This window comes from Larimichthys crocea, chromosome XVIII (assembly GCF_000972845.2).
Source record: "Larimichthys crocea isolate SSNF chromosome XVIII, L_crocea_2.0, whole genome shotgun sequence".
NCBI classification, from domain to species: domain Eukaryota; kingdom Metazoa; phylum Chordata; class Actinopteri; family Sciaenidae; genus Larimichthys; species Larimichthys crocea.
In genome coordinates this window covers 20,887,082-20,904,581 of record NC_040028.1, presented here as the reverse complement: position 1 = coordinate 20,904,581, position 17,500 = coordinate 20,887,082, and the positions used below count along the sequence as shown (strand labels likewise).

Below are 17,500 nucleotides of genomic sequence, written 5' to 3'. Positions count from 1 at the left end.
TTGGTCCATTTTGGATTGTGTGTTTTGGATTTCTGTGGATCGTCGATATTATCAGATCAGACACGGTGACACATCATCAAGTTGTTTTGTGAGCAAACAGAAAGAATGAACACACAAAGATGACAAGAGCTGAATGTGTCTGCAGTACTTCAAAATAAAAGTCCTGGCATTAAACATTACAATAGTATAATAACAGTTTGTCAATTAACTTTAGCAGTGTAGTTTGTCCGGGTGTCGTTGAAGTAGATTATGTATGGTGTGACATAATGAGCAGACGAAGAACCCCGAGCCGACACCGGTTAATCAGAGAAATAAAATGTTATTTCCTGTTTACGTTTGACGTAGGACGTGCTTCTGTCAGCTGCTCTGCCCCCTCCAACAGATTTTTGTATTTTAGTTTCCGTCTATCGATCTTAAATTTATCTGCAGGCGTGATCCGCCTGTGCACGAACACGTCTAGCAATGGCTTCTGTTTCTTCCTCTACTGCTTTCTGTATCACAGCTCCCATAAACAGACTTAAAGCAAACCTTTTATTTCTTTTGTGTGTGTGTGTGTGTGTGTGTGTGTGTGTGTGTGTGGGATCCTCCCACAGGAATTCTACGTGACCTATTTCTCGACCCACGTCCATCTGCCACAGCGTTGGATGCTCCCACACACACACACACATGATAATATGATTTATGATTTTAGATTTCTGGTATCGTGTGTTCTGGTTTGGATTTTTAAGCTTCAGTTCTGGGACGATCTACAAATCCACCTTTTTTATCAGGCCTATAATAAGCATGAAACACACACACACACACACACTTACTCGCCCTCACTTCTCTGTGCAGCCGCTGATGCATACAGGATCACACACATGCATGTTTGCACACACGCCGCTGCATCCGTGCAGAAGGTGTCACGTGTCCACGGCTGGATTCACGTCACGTGTGTCAGGTGAAGTGTTTGAGGTGACTCCGTGTTTCGGTGTGATATCTGAGCTGATCGCTGACAGCTGCAGCACATTGTCACCATCATCAGCACAAACTGAGTCTGAGGCAGCAAGTTTTTGGTTTTCTCCCAGCGGCACCCTCAGCATCCTGGACTGACCCCACCCGTCTAAGAGCCGGCTGTTTCCTTTGTAGTCAGCAAGTGGTGGAGACGCTGCCAAGAAAGCCTCCACACATCCACCCTGCTCGACATCCCTGTGCAGCCCGACTCCACATCTGCTCTCTGCGTTCAGATGTCACAGCGTCATCGTCATCTGCCACCAGAACTATTTGACTTGCTCCACGAGGGCCGGAGGTCAGAGTCGAGAGTCAGTTTCCCCACACAGAGAAATGTGAGTGTGCTGCAGGGAGCGCTTGGTTCATGTCTGGGTTTACTGCAGGAAATCGTCGGTCGAGGTGGTAAACCAGCGCTTCCTGTGGAACGGCGAGTGTTTCGCTGTGGCGGGGCCGCCTGAACGCCTCGTAACAAACAATGATGAAAAAACACCCTGTATCATCAGAGTCCTCACATCCCGGTCAGACAGACCCCGAGCTGTGATTTGATTAAAGCTCCCTATTATACAATAAATCTGGAAACTAGAGGAGAGTTCAGGAATCTAGAGGTTATAGGCAGGAAGTGAGAAAAGCGTTTAAAGGTGCGGTCTTAGGGAGGGTCTTCATTTAGGATCCTAGTGGTCTTCCTGAGCCTCTGGTGTATCCGGAGCTTTCTTCCTGATTGCAGCAGGGACAAAGGATCCAGATGTTGGGATCTTTAATGATGAGGAATGTGTGGTATAGATGGGCAGAGGTACAGAGGTGCTCCTACCTGACCTGACAGGCCCGGCAGGAGTAACGTCCCATTTCCTTTATAGGAAGTCAGTCAGTCCGGGCCAGAACACAATCTCTGAACTCATTGGCTGTCGTCTGATGACAGTTTAGCCACTTGGCTTTTTATAAGCTTTTATTTTGAAAGTTATTTGCATTCATATCTGTTTAAGATGAGCAGGAATTTGTTTTTCCCACGTATGACGTTGCTGATTGGACCACAGAGCTTCACAACAGCACTGTGGGTGACATCACGGATAATTATCAGACAGAGCGGGTCCTCCTTCATGTTGAACCGACAGACCAACACTGATCTAGATTTGGAGTTTTTGCTTTTTGAGTTTTTCCTGCATGTTTGTAAGGAGAGGGAGAGACGTGTGAGCGGTGACATAAACCCTACACACTGGACCTTTAAATGTTTGCATCTCATCGATAGGACACAGTTTTTTGATGAAATTCATAGTGTCTAAACTTAAACTCATTGTTTTAATGTGAACTTAATCTTTCATTTCCTTTCCCTTCCTCCCTTCCTTCCTTCCTTCCTTCCTCGACCTGCCTCCCTCCCTCCTCGCCGTCCCGCTGCAGCGTTGTTAGAGCTCTGTGTTAATGAGTGGGCAGGAAACATTCTTGTGTCTCAGCTGCTCAGCCTCCACATTCCTGCTCCGTGTCTGAGTGTTTGTACAGTACGAGTCTTTGTACAACAATGTGAGGTCGCACGGTTTATGTCGCCGCTCTCACGTCGTCTTCAGGCGCTTCATGAAGTACCGTTAACGTAACCTTTCATTTTATACCCGCTGTCATGGAAACACTTCGTCTCATTTTCAGTGTCACACCCTCGTACAACTAACACCACAGTTACTATAATTCCTGTTTCCTGTGGATCCGGTAAATTAACTTGAACTGGTTTCTTCCAGCCTCTGTTCCACTCTCTACTTTTCGAACCACTGTGCAGCTACTGTCGGTGAAACAACACTTCCTCCAGATGTTTCAAAATTATGCCCTTTGAACTGCTGCAAGGCTTTTAATGTGAAACTTCTGTGCAGGAAGTGGCGGGTTCGTTGCCAGTAGCTGAACCGCAGCTGAAACAGCAAAGTTGTAACAACTGGAAATGGTTAATGAAAAGTTTGAAAAGAGAGACGACAAGGACAGGACTGAGGTAATGATGGAGAGTGGGAATATATTTCATTTCAGGATTATAGACGCAGAGTCCACACTCGCATGTGTCTCGCATGTAAGTGAGTATAACACGAGGACCTGGTTATAATATAAATGTTTACTAAATAAGAATATAACATATTAAGTTAAAGCACACAGCTGTCACATCTACGTTCCAACCCTCACCTGTGGTCCTGAACAAATATATTACACAATTATATTGTACATTATTTACACCTGTACAAATCACTGTCTTTACCAAGCAGTAATCTCTGTACTGAAAAAAAAACCCTGCAGTTCCTCTAACGTCCACTTGAGGCTGGCTCCAGAAGTGAGTCAGTCTCCATAAGTCCCCATGTCCAAATGTCCAACTTCACAGCAGAAATAAACATGTTTACAGCCTGGTACAAAAAACAGTTTTGGTCTCTGTAGCTAATTTCCCCGTTCATGACAACTGTACTGAGGGTGAATTTATATACAACTCACCTGTTCACATTATATTAAGGCTTAAAGTTATGCAGGGTAAGGAGCATGGACGCTTTGACTGACAGGTCTTTGCCAACGTTTAGATTAGCTGGGAGGCGCATCGGAAAAACAATCAAATTTATTAATCTGCTACAAGTTACTTAGTTACCGTGCTGAGCTCTAAAGAAGTTTGTCTAAAACATACGAGTGTGTGTGTGTGTGTGTGTGTGTGTGTGTGTATGGTACAGTATAATACAACAATGTAAACACGAAGGCTCACTGTTGACGCCACCAGCAGTCGAGGATGAATTCTTTATCAGCAGCACACAGAGAAACTTTCACCGCCGGCTTTAGTTTTTATCGCCGCTGCGTGTCGGAACAAGTTGACTGAAGGGAATTTGCCTTTAAGCTTCCACACTAACTCAGCTCGTGTCCTCTGAAACATCAGAGCTGATTTAAAGGTGACTTATGGAAGAAAAGGTCAGAGGAGCTGGTCGTTCGCTGGTTTGAATCCCAAACACACTGAGATTTTCTGTTTTCAGGGAACATTTGAGTTTAGTTTGACGTGTTTTTCTGTGTGTGTAACCGGTTAGCTTCTGTTCCCTATCTGTGAAAGCTGTTACACCACAACGACACACCCTCAGCATACCCGGGGCTGAAGTTTAAGTGTCTGTTATTTTGTCGGGGCTGAAGCATGTTTGTGCATGCATGTAAAATTAACATGAAACATTACACAGCAGTCACATCATAATGACAGCCAGTCAGTCAGCAGCAGTTACCTCTAAATAAATGCATACATCTATATAACCATACTGTGAGAACTGGTCCATTCGTTCACACCTAAATGTGTGGCTGCTTCCTGTGTTAACTTTTTAAAACATCTGTCAGTTTTACATTTCTCTAAGTGGTTTAAAGATGTAGGACGAGGACCTGAACATTAAAGTATATGTACACACTTAAACATATATTAAGTCAGGTTGTGATTGTGGAGGCCAGGTCATGTGACGCATAGGGCTGCCACGATTAGTCACGATTATGTCGACGAACAAAAACGATGCGTCGACTACTAAATTAGTTGTCGACGCATCATTTTTGTTTTTTTTAAACTTTGATTTTCTCTCGAAACGTCTGCCTTTCTGTCACACACACACACACACACACACACACACCTGCGCACATGCGCAGTAGTGGTAATCGGCGTCAGGCCTGACTGTACCGTGAATGATACCATAACACAGACCCTCCAGGAATTCACGATGTTGCGATTTGCAACTTCAATATAACTTCAGTGAATCCCCGTGAATTCAGGGCGGTGTTGCAGTTTTAACCAATCACTGTGATTTTTCCGCAACTTCCGCGCAGTCTGCCCGGGGGATTCAACTCGGCGGGTCAGGGATGGCTGCACGGTGCGGGAGGATCCCCTCGTGGGACCTCTTCCCGGCGCTGGCTGGCCTCCGCCAGGTGCATTTCCCTCCGGAGCAGCTCTGGGTCGGCATGGAAAGACTCTGGGGGGGAAGGTGGCTCACGGCTCCGTCCACGAGTTTTACAGCGCCCGCCCACCTGCCCCTTTCTGGGACAGTGAATTTACGCGTGATCCGATTATTCGACTAATCGAAAAAATAATCGTTGATTAGTCGACTATTAAAATAATCGTTTGTGGCAGCCTTATTGACGCAGCACTCCACACTCTCCTGTGTGTTTGAGGTCATTGTCCTGTTGAAAAGCAAACGATGGTCCCACTAAGCTCAGCTCAGCTGGTTAAGTGTCCTCCATGCTTCTCGGTGGGAACCACACATGCAGACACCATAATGTCCATTTCTTTTCTTTTGGCCTAAACGTGTTTCTCCCTCGGCCGTGGTTTCAGGGTTACATTTCAGACGAAACAGACGTTAACTGGGGACAGGTTGTCCCATTAGGACAAAATCTATGTTCCCATATTTGGCCAAAAAACGTATTTTTGAGGTCAGTGGTTACAGGAAGCGTTAGGTTAACATTAGAGTCTCAGTCTTTGCCATGTCCCTATGTGGCCTGAGGGAATGTGTGTGTGTCACCTCACATGATTGTCTGATTGACTGATCCTCAAAGTGTGTGTGTGTTCAGGTCATTGCATCGAAGACATAACGATTCCTACCGTCTTATTTTAGACGTTAAAGACACACACACACTGCCAGTAACTGTGTGTTTGCAGCCGGTCGTTGAGTCAGACTGCTGCTGTTTGTTTCGGAGGATGAAAGCGGGGCTGACTGGCTCTTTGTTTCTTTACCGCACTGTTTAAAATAGCACTTCCTGTGACCGCGTGACCCGTGATGCAACGCTGCGTGCGGCGTCGATGCTCAGGCGCAGCAGCGACTGCTGAACGTCCACGTTTGAGCGCTGTGACGCTGAAGCGCCGCTCACAGTGTGCTCAGTATCAGTGCAGAAGGTTTCCGTGATGGTCTCTGCCAGAGGAAATGAACTCTTGGTCTGTTCTCGTTAACAAAACAAAAGTTCAGCCTCTCGAGAACAATGTGGAGTAATTGGCATTTGAGATTTCTCTGCCTTATTTGGCTGCAGCTGATAGCTAAAGTGGATATTGTTGTTTGGCGAGGCTACAGCAGGATGTGATGTCACGAGTCCTGGCCTTGAGCAGCTGACCCCCCCCCCCCTCTTCCCTGAGTGTGACGCTCTGCTGCCGAGCGTGAAAACACCGTCAGGCTCTGCTGCTGTTTGTTGGTTCACTGATGAAATCTGATCTGAGGACGTCTTTATCTTAAAGACAACGGGTTCTACTCAAGCAGTACATTTGTAATCTGATTACTTTCCCCTCTCTCTCTCTGCAGACCTGTCTAAGAACAGACTGGCTGACGTCCCCTCAGAGGTCTGCCACCTGGTTGCCTTGGAGACGCTAAATCTGTATCACAACTGCATCAGGACCATCCCGGACAGCATCATCAGCCTGCAGTCACTCACCTCCTTAAATCTCAGGTACACACACACACATACACACACACACGATATCAAGATGCTGATGCATTGTGGGTATGATGAAGTGTTTTTATAACTAACAGGAAATGTGGACAAATCTTTCAAAATAAGACTCAAGTTGGAATGAACCAGAATTTTTGTTTTCATTTGATGAAGTCACTGACTCAGTGCCATGTTGTTGTTTTAGCTGTGAAGTGTGTATCCTGTGTGTGTGTGTGTGTGTGTGTGTGTGCCCCCACACAAACATCAGACTGAATCAGAGTGGCGAAGCAAAAATAAAACGGTGTTATTGTGTGTCGGCTTATGGTCTCAGCGCGTCGCAGCATGTGACTCATTGCAGGTGTGTGTGTGTGTGTGTGTGTGTGTGTGTGTGTAGCGTCTGTGTGTGTTTGTGTGTGTTTGTGTGTGTGTGTAGCGTCTGTATGTGTCTGTGTGTGTTTGTGTGTTTGTGTTTGTGTGTGTGTGTGTGTGTGTGTGTGTGTTGTTGCGGACATTGGCTGTGTGTTTGTGTGTCTGTGTGTGTCTGTGTGTGTGTGTAGCGTCTGTGTGTGTCTGTGTGTAGTGTCTGTGTGTTTTTGTGTGTTTGTGTTTGTGTGTGTGTGTGTGTGTGTGTGTGTTGTTGTTGCGGACATTGGCTGTGTGTTTGTGTGTTTGTGTTTGTGTGTGTGTGTTGTTGCGGACATTGGCTGTGTGTTTGTGTGTGTCTGTGTGTCTGTGTGTGCCTGTGTGTGGTGTGTGTCTGTGTGTGTGTGTGTGTCTGTGTGTGTTTGTGTGTGTGTGTCTGTGTGCGTGTGTGTGTGTGTGTGTGTGTGTGTGTGTGTGTGTGTGTTTGTATGTGTGTGTGTGTGTGTGTTGTTGCGGACATTGCCTGTGTGTTTGTGTCGTGAACTGCAAAGCTTGCCAAGTGACAGCACACACAGCTTGTGTTCACTGGACTGTGTGTTAACTCAGAAACACACACACACACACACACACACAGACACACACACACACACACCTGACCCTCGTCGTATGTGGGAGTGTAACATGAGTAATAATGCAGCACAGTACCTCAAACACCTCGTGATCAGCCGACACAACCTCAGCGATGTGTCTTCAAGTTAATAATGTTAATAAGTAATTTTTCTTTGAGATGAACTATGACAAACATGACGAGGACGAGGAGAGAAACTTCAATCACCTGAATTATATAATGCACTTTGTTTTTATTGACTCACTGTTCATGAAGCCACGTAAACATGTTTGCACTGTTCTGACCTGTAAGTGGAAAATCTGCCTGACGACAGATGATTTGATTCAAAAACATTTGTTTGTTGGTCGGTCATGTACGGCTCTGTGGGGGGCAGAGGATGACTCCTGCTGACTTCTCTGTAGCGCCACCATGAGGTCGATATTTGTGGTTGAACAAATAAAGACAAAAAAACATTTCAAACTGAAACCAGCCGCGGAGCAACAACCGATGAATGTCTTTACACACGAGACATGAACCATGAGCTGTTTGACTGTAAGACTAAAAATAACGCTGCATTATTCCTGCAGAGGAAGGCCTTCCTGTTCTGACAGGACAGAGTGTGTGTGTGTGTGTGTGTGTGTGTGTGAACAGCTGGATAAACTCCCTTATATGTCTCCTGAATGCTGCTCTCACCGCGGAGTCAGAGGGGCTTTCACCATCTTGTGCTGAACGTGGTTTTGTGAAACTTTAAAGTGACGTTCAGTGAAGTTTAAGGAAGTGCTGAGCTGCCTCTGCCGGTGTTTTTGCACAGCAGGAAGAAAGCGGAGGTGGAGCCTGGACGGAGCAGTTTGACCGATTCCAAATAGAGAAGTGACGGAGGCCGATGTTAGGATCAGACGTTCTTGCAGGTTGCAGATATTCTGCGGCGCTCGCTGACACTCCCAGTCGTCTTCACTTAAAGCAGAAGTGCGTGGCTCGTGGAGGAAGTATCGTGGTGGTGTTTATATGAGTCAACAGGAAAATGCTTCACTTTATTTCAGGACACCGGTCACAGACATCTGACAAACTCCCGTAATACACAGCAGTACAAGTCTCTAGTATTTATCATGCTTGTGTTCAGTATTCCACCTCAGACTTCGCTCTGACATGTAAAGCGTGATTCTTTCCCGATCCCTCGTGTTTGTTGGAGGTATGGCAGCACGTGCAGCTGGCCTGTGTTATAACAAAGACTTGAACACAGAGTTTGTCACATGAAGACCTTATTCCTCCACATGAATGAGTGACGTGTGTGTGTTTGTGTTGCAGTCGTAACCAGCTGGGCTCTCTGCCGGCCTGTCTGTGCGGTTTACCTCTGAGAGTCCTCAACGCCAGCAACAACAAGCTGGTGAGCCTGCCGGAGACCATCGGACAGCTGCACGGCCTCATGGAGCTGGTAAGACTGTTTGTACTGTCACTGTGTTACTGTAGCACCGCCTGTGTGGGGTGAAGGGTACATCCATCCATCATCTATAACCACTGATCCTTTGGGGAGGCAGGAGCCAACATTCACACGTACGGGGAACTTCGCCTCATCAATGAACAATTAACAGGAAGCGCACACACAGACAACAGGAAATCAGGCTACAGCTACATTCAGACAGGTGTGGCGGCGCTCGCTCACTCTCACTCACTGCCCATGTCTCTGCGATCATCGACCACAAACCAAATCAAACTTCTCTCAGATTTAGGAGCTGCTTCATGAATGAAACACAGTCAGAACAGGTGGAGTATCAGAGTTCAGGTCAGGCTGACCGGTCTGAGTGTCTGACTGCGTTTGTCCAAAATCTGGATCAGCTTCTCGGCTGCAGGTCGCTGTGTTTGCCTGGAGGTGGATCCGTCAAACTCGCCACACTGTTGCTCTCTGATAATCTCTGATATAAAGATCAGATTGGTTGTGTTTAATCTCCTGAATTTTAAATGTCATTTTCACTATTTCACATATTTAAAATAAAGTTCTGACACTTTTTTTTTTTTTGTCCTTTGCAGGACATCAGCTGCAACGAGATCACGGCTCTTCCTCGACACATCGGCAGACTCAAAGCTCTGCGAGAGTTAAACGTACGCCGAAATCTTCTCTGCGTCCTTCCAGAAGGTGAGTTCATGGAACGAGAGAGCGTAACTTCAGACTGTTCTGGCAGCGTATAAATTGCATTTCAGGAATATTTTTAAAAATTTTATTTAAATTTATCTCTAGTGACCCTTTTTGTCCTTTTCATGTGTAAAACAGACTGTGATCGTGAACAGCACAGGCAGTTCATGTTGTCAGTAGGTTGGAGTGTAAAGTTTCATGTCGCTTCTCTTTATCACTTCTGTTTATAGTTTCCAGTTAATCTCGCTGTTACATCTGACAGATGGAGGTTGTGCTCGTGTCTCGCTGCCTGTCATTGAACAGTCAAGTGTGGCTCGCATCTGATTTGTAATTAAACACAGAAATGCAACAATCCCTTCGACATGGAAGACGGGGAGGAGCGTTTGAAAACCACAGTCATCTGTGTGCGCTGCCACACCCATCCCAGTCCACCAAAAATACACTTAACCCTCAGTTTGACCGAGGAACAACCTCCAATCCCCAGAGGTCTGAAATAAGTCAGTGACACAGAGCGACAGCCACAACACCGTGGAGACACCACCCAGTCTGACTGACCGACTGCTGCAGAGAGCCGCGCTCATGTCGGAGCTTTAATGTCGCCGTGCGTTCATCAGCTGATTAGTTTGTGCACAGGCCAATGACGGTATCTTGACCTGTGTGGTGGCTGTTGCAGTGCATTGTGGGATTTGTAGTATGACCGGTGGGCAGCTGAAAAAAGTAGCTTTTTCCGTGTGATTGAAAGATTTTTAAGATGAAACATAATTAAATTTTCATGATCGATTTATCAGCCAATTATTTGTCATTCTGTTTATAAAATGAGTCAGATTTATTGATTCATTGTCAAAAGAGTTGCTAATTCATATCCTGTTAATCAGATCATTCTTTGCAGCTGGTTAAATTATTAAAACAGTCAGTAACTCTTAGTAAGAAGGCACTTTAGAGTTGTAATTGTGTGTCGTGGATCATCAGTGGAGCTGAAGCGGGTCAATCAAAGCGTCCCCGCTCTTAATCCTGCATACCTTTAAGCCTTAATATAATGTGAACAGGTGAGTTGTATATAAATTCACCCTCAGTACAGTTGTCATGAACGGGGAAATTAGCTACAGAGACCAAAACTGTTTTTTGTACCAGGCTGTAAACATGTTTATTTCTGCTGTCTAACATGGGGACTTATGGAGACTGACTCACTTCTGGAGCCAGCCTCAGGTGGACGTTAGAGGAACTGCAGTTTTTTTTTTTGGCGTTTTCACATTAGCTTCACTTCAACCTGGTCATTTCTTTGCTGCGGCTTTTTTGGCTTCAGGAGCCGCTTTGACGGGAAACAACAGAGAGTCAGAGCAAACGAAGCCAGCAGCCCGACGCGATCACACGAGTGAATTGTTTCTTTCTTCAGTTTCGTCTTGATGGCCTGATCCTCAGTGATAAACAGCAAGTATTTTTCCAGAACCTTGTCTGCACACTCACGTTATCTTTACTCCCTCACATATTTGGAGAGTTACAGCTGTGTTTTTCTGAGGGATGATTCATTACGCTGCTGTGCACGCTGAGCAGAATTATTTCTAACTTCACCAGTCTGGTGTCAGTAATACGCCGACTCTGATACGTGACCCTGCACTTCTTCTTCTTCTCCTTTAAGCAGATGAAAAACCGAACACTGCGCAGACATTAAAACCTTTTCGTTGCCTCTGAAAGAGGCAGCAGGCTGTTTCTTTGCTGTCCCTCGGCCAACATGGTGGTGGGTCTCTTATAAACAGACTCGAGGACATAGATTCAAGTCGTCTGTTGATATTCGATCTGAATGAAGAATGACTGCAGACCGTTTTCTGGATGGTTTATTCAGTTTTCTCCGTCCGTTCTGTTTAAATTCACTGCGGTCTTCTCCCAAAGTTGACACACGCTTGTCCCTCTCTGTTACGACCCCCTCCGGGATTGATTGATGAGCTTTGATCTGGCTCAGCAGCTTGATACCACAGCAACAGAGAGAGGGTTGGAGCGAGCAGACTGGATGTCAGCCTGTGAAAGGGGGGGATGTTGTTTTTGAATTAAACTGTTGAACTTGTGCAGACTTCACTGCTGCTCCAGAGAGCCCCCTGAGATAAGACCACCACGACCGCTTCAGTGTTTCTCAAAGTTCGGCCAAGCTCAGGGTGGCAGGATCTAATGTTAGAGTCAAACTCCCATCTGAAGATCAGAGCTGCAGACGACGTGATGGAAAAACACTTCTGGAAGCCAGAATCATCACCGTGGCAGCAGGATGCTTTGGTTACAACAATGGTAGCACAAAACACACGAGCCGCTTTCTCTCTGGACTCCAGTTTGTTTGGATTGTTCACATTTACACAGTCACACTTTGTTCCAGTGAATCTTCTAAAAGTTAATATGCCGGTTCATTCCTCAGTTCGTTACCGAGTCACTTGATAAGCCACTAACATGATTACTGTTTGCATCGCTCGGTCTGCGTTTACCTTCAGCTGACAGGATGAATCGTGATTCAAACTCTTCAGGTTTGATTGGTACGTTGAGGTTTCTGAGGTTAACAACCTGCTCTCCAGATGAGATGGTTACCTAGTCCATCCATCCAACTTCTGTAAACGCTTCCTCATCAGGGCCATGGTGGGGCTGGAGCCAATCCCAGCTGACTTGGGGTGAGGGCGCGGTACATCCTGGACAAGTCTCCAGTTCTTCACAGGGCACAGAGACAAACAGCCATTCACATTCACCTGAACGTGCAAACTGTTTACCTGCTAGTGTGTGGAATTCACACATCGCTTTCATGAGGTGCATCCATAAATTCTTTGTCAGGCCCGGGTAGCACTTATCTTCCCTTTATAGCTGCAGACTGCTGACTCAGGGTGTTAATGGACGTGGCCATGTCAGCTGTCAAAGCACAAAATCAGTGATGAGCTCAAAAATCAACAAGGAGATATTTTTATTGAGTAACTCCTTCCATCACGGCTGCTCGGCTGACATTATTACCACCTGCAGACGGGTTTTTAATATGAGGACGAGTCTGTAACGATGACTCTGTCAGGATCGATGGACTCTTCAGCGACGCGTCTTTGGCAGTCTGCAGGATACGACTTCCTGAACCCACACATCAGTCTGCACTGTTTGTCTGAGTGTTCGTCTGAACGCTGAAGGAATCGTGTCAACACTCACACACACACACACAGAACAGTGGAGTTTATTTATAGAGTGCCTGAAACAACCAGGAATGAAAAACACAATGTGGTCGAAGGACAGAAAACCTGCACCCAGCCTCCACTTACTTTTCAAATGAATCATTTCATCTGAATCGTATCGTCTCGTTTAGGTGCTGCCTCGCTGTAGCTGCAGTCAGCTTTGGATCCCGGCAGTCACAGTGGATTCTCATGATTATATATGTGAGTTAGATCCACGTCCTGCTGTCACTCACTGTTACAAACCTCCTCCTTGTACAAATGTGTCAGAATAACTCGTACAAACACACTACACGAGCTACTGCTCAACTATTTTTGCACAAAATGTTGGAGATTCACTCAAAACCGGCAAAACTTTGTAATGAAAACAGGACTTTGCTGTGGAAAAGCGTGCTGCCTCTGACTGTTTGTCCCATGTGTCGGTGGTTTCTCTCCGCCCAGCTTCTCTGGGTCACTGTGGTTCTCTCCACAGAGGGTTATTTTTAACGTTTTTGGCAAAGAGCGGAGAGCTCGCAGAGTTTACGAGGGTCAGCTCTCTCTTTCTCTGCTGCATTCTGGATTTTAATAGGTAAAGCGTTTTCTGCTGAGTGAGTCAGCAGCTCTGTAGTAAACCATCCTCGTGCTGAATCAGTCGCTGTCTAACACACTGGTGATTGAATATCTGAGAGCTTTTCATAGTTTGGCTTGAAACAGTGTCAGGAATGTTTCAGAAGAGTTTTTTTCCCTCCAGACTTCTTCGTTAAATTTTTCTGCTAACTGTTTTTTTTTTTTTTTATGATCTGAAGTTTGCACAGTGTGTTTTATTTTGAAATTCGACCGGATTCTCTGTCTTTGACTTCCTGTCAGCTCGAGCTGAGAGTCTCTTCTGAAATGAACCACGGCACTTCAAGGGCGGTTTGAAACATTGACTGTAACTCCACGGCGTGCCCGGTGGAATTAAACCTTTACTAATGCCATCGCTACAGCCCGAGTCGATAACCTTGGGCGGCCTATGAAATTATTTCTTTAAACGGTCTCTTGAGATGGTCGTTCCCTGTCGTGCAGCCTGAGGTCACTGTTGGTGAAGTTCAGGTGTTTGTTTCTTGATGCTGCATCCATGTTTTTCACAGCTCCTGGTTTGAATGTCCCAGTGTTCAGCAAAACTTCCACAGCCATGACACGTTTATTACTACTGTGCAGTCTTCAGTACGAGGCTGTCAACATGCATGTCTGTTGACTGTAGCGCTGATCAGGCTGAGTGTTGAACATCTTCTGCTGAGGTGATTCTGTGGAGCTATTTTAGTTCTAATGAGGGGTGACGCTCACATGAAGAGAAGCTCGTCTGCTAACGATTACAAACCTCTGGAAACAACAACAGCTGCATTGTTCTGAGCGCTGGGAAACATGTCGGCGGTTTGAGCCGCGCGTGTGCGTGTGTGTGTGTGTGTGTGTGTGTGTGTGTGTGTGTGTGTGTAGTCCACTGTAGATTTGCAAAATCAGCAGCAGGACTTTTAGCTCACATGTAGTTTGTGGAGCCGTGGAGGCTGATGTGCAGCTCTGGTGCACAGTGAAAACACACAATAAAACAGACACACATCACACACACACACACACACACACACACAGGTTACACCGGACTTTTACTTTTCTGAAAGACTCACTACAAACAACTCATTTCATTATTGCAGTTGTGGTGTCTAGTCCTCAAATATAATACGACCCCCTTACTCACAAACCAAACATGTTTAACTAACAGATTTTTATGCGTGTGTGTGTGTGTGTGTGTGTGTGTGTGTTCTTCCTGCAGACCTGGCTGAGCTTCCTCTGGTGAAGTTTGACTTCTCCTGTAACAAGGTGTCCACGATCCCGGTGTGCTACAGGAAGATGAAACAGCTCCAGTCCCTCCAGCTAGAAAACAACCCACTGCAGAGTCCACCAGCACAGGTACACACACACACACACACACACACACACACACACACACACACGACTAGACGTGCTAACATCTGAAATCAATCAGGACGTCACAGCCGCCACCAGGCGGATAAAGGCGGTCACCAAAAGTCACGTCGGGGAAGGAGAAGTCTGACACTGGAGTCAAAGTTAAGCCAGAATCACTGACTCCATCCATCTCCTTCCTCTTATCCGGGGTCCGGTCGTAGCAGGTGTAGCAGGGTGCTCCAGACCTCCTTCTTCTCCTCAGCAACACATCCCAGCTCCTCCTGGAGGAACCTGAGGCGTTCCCAGACAACCAAGGAAGCTCATGAGCAGATATTCATTATCATATACTCATTAGAATCCATCAGTGTTTGAAACCTCAGGAGAGGTACCAGATTACATTACAGTGTAGAGATCTGCTGGCTGTTATGGATTTCCTCTAGAGAGGTATAAGCCTCACTAAAAGCCTCTCTCAGTTACACCCTGAAGGACGGACGGAGCCATCATGAAGAGAGGCAGGCCAGTCAGTGTTTGAACACAGATTATAGACTGCATGCAGAGTGGACACAGACAGGCTTGATAAGGAACAGACAGATAACAGAGCTCTTCATATTATTAATCACTGAGTGCAGTATGTCTCAGCCTCGATGCTCAGAAAGCTGCTCGTCGTCTCAAACCAAATGAAACTTCTTCTTCACTCAGACTCCGATTCAGAAGCTGCTTCATGAAATAAACAAAGTCAGAACACGACACTTTGGATTTAGAGACATTTCAGGCCGACTGTGAAGCTGTGACCGACCCGTCTGAGCGTCTGATTGGCGGCCACAGTTCACAGTTCTTCACCTAATAAATAAACTCCAGTTTAATTGGCTGCAGCCACGCATTAAGTTAATTAAGGAGTCCTCTTAATTAAACACCTGTCACAGCTCTATGAAGTTAATTACAAGGAGACTAATAGATATCAATATGACATGATAGCAGGCACTGATCATGATCCGTGACAACTTTTGATTGACTTGCTGATGCTGGATTAAAGTTTTACCCGCGATAACTGCAGCATCACAGCAACGACCACAGACCGTGTCAATATAGACGTCGTGCCCGTGACGTCAGCCTCTGGTTCCTGAAGAGTCTTAAAAATATGATTGATGGATTCATCAGTGGAGCCGAGGCAGGTGCAGCAGGTGAGAGTGATCACGCTGTGCTGCTCACATAGGGACTTATGGAGACTCAAGTGGACGTTTGAGGATCTGCAGTTTTTGGCTGTGGAGGTTTCCCCTTGATCACAACACACCTGATGAGATTTCGATGATACTCTGCATCATAGTTTCATCTCAGCAGTGACCTGAATCTCTTCTTCCCTTCTTTCAGATCTGTATAAAGGGCAGAGTTCACATATTCAAGTATCTGAGCATCGAGGCGTGTCGCAGTGAGAAGATGCCCGACTCGCTCTACCTGCCCGTCATGGAGCGGCTCAGCCTTTCACGACCCACCACCGGAAGGTCAGTTACCGTGGCGATGTAAATATCACCCTGCAGGAAGGCGACATCTCCTTCCTCTCTACCTGAAGGTTCATACGACTGTAGTATCAATGTGGAATACAGGTCTGACATAGAAGTTACCTCATGGGTCAATATTCTGACGGTGAACACAGACTCAGGTTATTTATTATCACACAGCGTTGATGTATTAGAGTAGACAATGTAAGATGACTGTCAGACTGCTTCTTGGCTGGGACCAGTAACTCCACTGGTTGCCTGGCAACTGCTCTGAGCCATGAATTGTCCATAACATAACATAACTTTCCCCTTTGTGCACAGATTAAACAAACGAGATGTGAAATGTTAATTAGCGAGCGTGGGAGGATTCTGTTACATGAGCCAGGCGTCGATCTCGTCATCGAACTAAAAAGAAGAAACAGATCTCTGAGAAATGTCAAACTATTCATTTTAAAACTCCAACTCCCAAGATGCATTTCACTGCTTACAATGAGCTGGAGCTAAATATAAAACATTGTTTTTGACTCCTGACGAAGGCTCGGTGCCAAAACTCATCAGGGTTTGTTTTGAGGACACGATCATACCGTGACAGACTTCAGTACTGGTGTTCTTGTCCTCGTGTGTCCTCGAGTGTCCTCGAGTGACCTCGGGTGTCCTCGTGTGACCTCGGGTGTCCTCGTGTGTCCTCGTGTGTCCTTGTGTGTCCTCGTGTGTCCTCGTGTGTCCTCGTGTGTCCTCGTGTGTCCTTCCTTCCCAACATGTTTGATTGAAGCGGGTCGCTCTCAGGTTCTTGCTCACTGCATCTTTGCTTTTTTGTTTTCAAGTCCTGAATTAGCCCCAGCTCTCATTTGTTGCTCTGTGTTCCTCTGCATGTCTGCAGTGAATGAGGATTATGGGTATTGTAGTATGTAGCAAAATACAGCTAAATCTAAACAACCACTTCCAAAATGCACAGCCTTAAACTTACACATGAGCCTACACCGGCTATAATGTCAAATCAAAACCACCATCTGTTGCCATGGAGACACGATTGTACCACCCGTGTTGCTCACGGCGCTGTCGGCTCCTCCGGCGTGTGACATCACATCGAAGCTGTTTATTTAGTTTGGTGTGTTTGGATGTGTGTGACTGAAGCTTCCTCAGTTTCTCCATCAGTCAGCTGAAAGCGAGCCGAGCGGAGCCGAGCGGAGCCGGGTCAGAGACGTTCACTGCAAAGTTATGTCAAACTGCAGTAACACAGACTTAGTCTGGTTTGACGGACACGTAACAGCTGTAGACTGAAACATTCTGGGTTTACCATAAAACCATCTGAGCACAAACACTTTGGACCTGTTTGGGCTGGATGTGAACTTTGAGACATCACAACAACACCAGACTGAGACATGAGGCCTGTTGACTGAGGGGGGGGACAAGGACACGAGGGAAGGAGGGAAATGTTGTGAAA

The 17,500-nt window shown here is 46.1% G+C and overlaps 1 protein-coding gene across 8 annotated transcripts in view; it reads left to right on the top strand.

The window, feature by feature from the left end:
- lrch1 (leucine-rich repeats and calponin homology (CH) domain containing 1) overlaps positions 1 to 17,500 on the top strand; it is a 55,906-nt gene that overhangs the window by 13,780 nt on the left and 24,626 nt on the right. For 7 of the 8 annotated variants that reach the window (XM_027291292.1, XM_027291294.1, XM_027291289.1 and 4 more), the window contains exons 2-6: positions 6,237 to 6,381; positions 8,639 to 8,765; positions 9,359 to 9,464; positions 14,427 to 14,563; positions 15,929 to 16,059. In XM_027291292.1, coding sequence (XP_027147093.1) covers positions 6,237 to 6,381; positions 8,639 to 8,765; positions 9,359 to 9,464; positions 14,427 to 14,563; positions 15,929 to 16,059 — 646 coding nt within the window. Of the gene's footprint in view, positions 1 to 6,236; positions 6,382 to 8,038; positions 8,523 to 8,638; positions 8,766 to 9,358; positions 9,465 to 14,426; positions 14,564 to 15,928; positions 16,060 to 17,500 lie in introns of those variants that run through there. The other variant, XM_027291295.1, reaches the window with a different exon arrangement.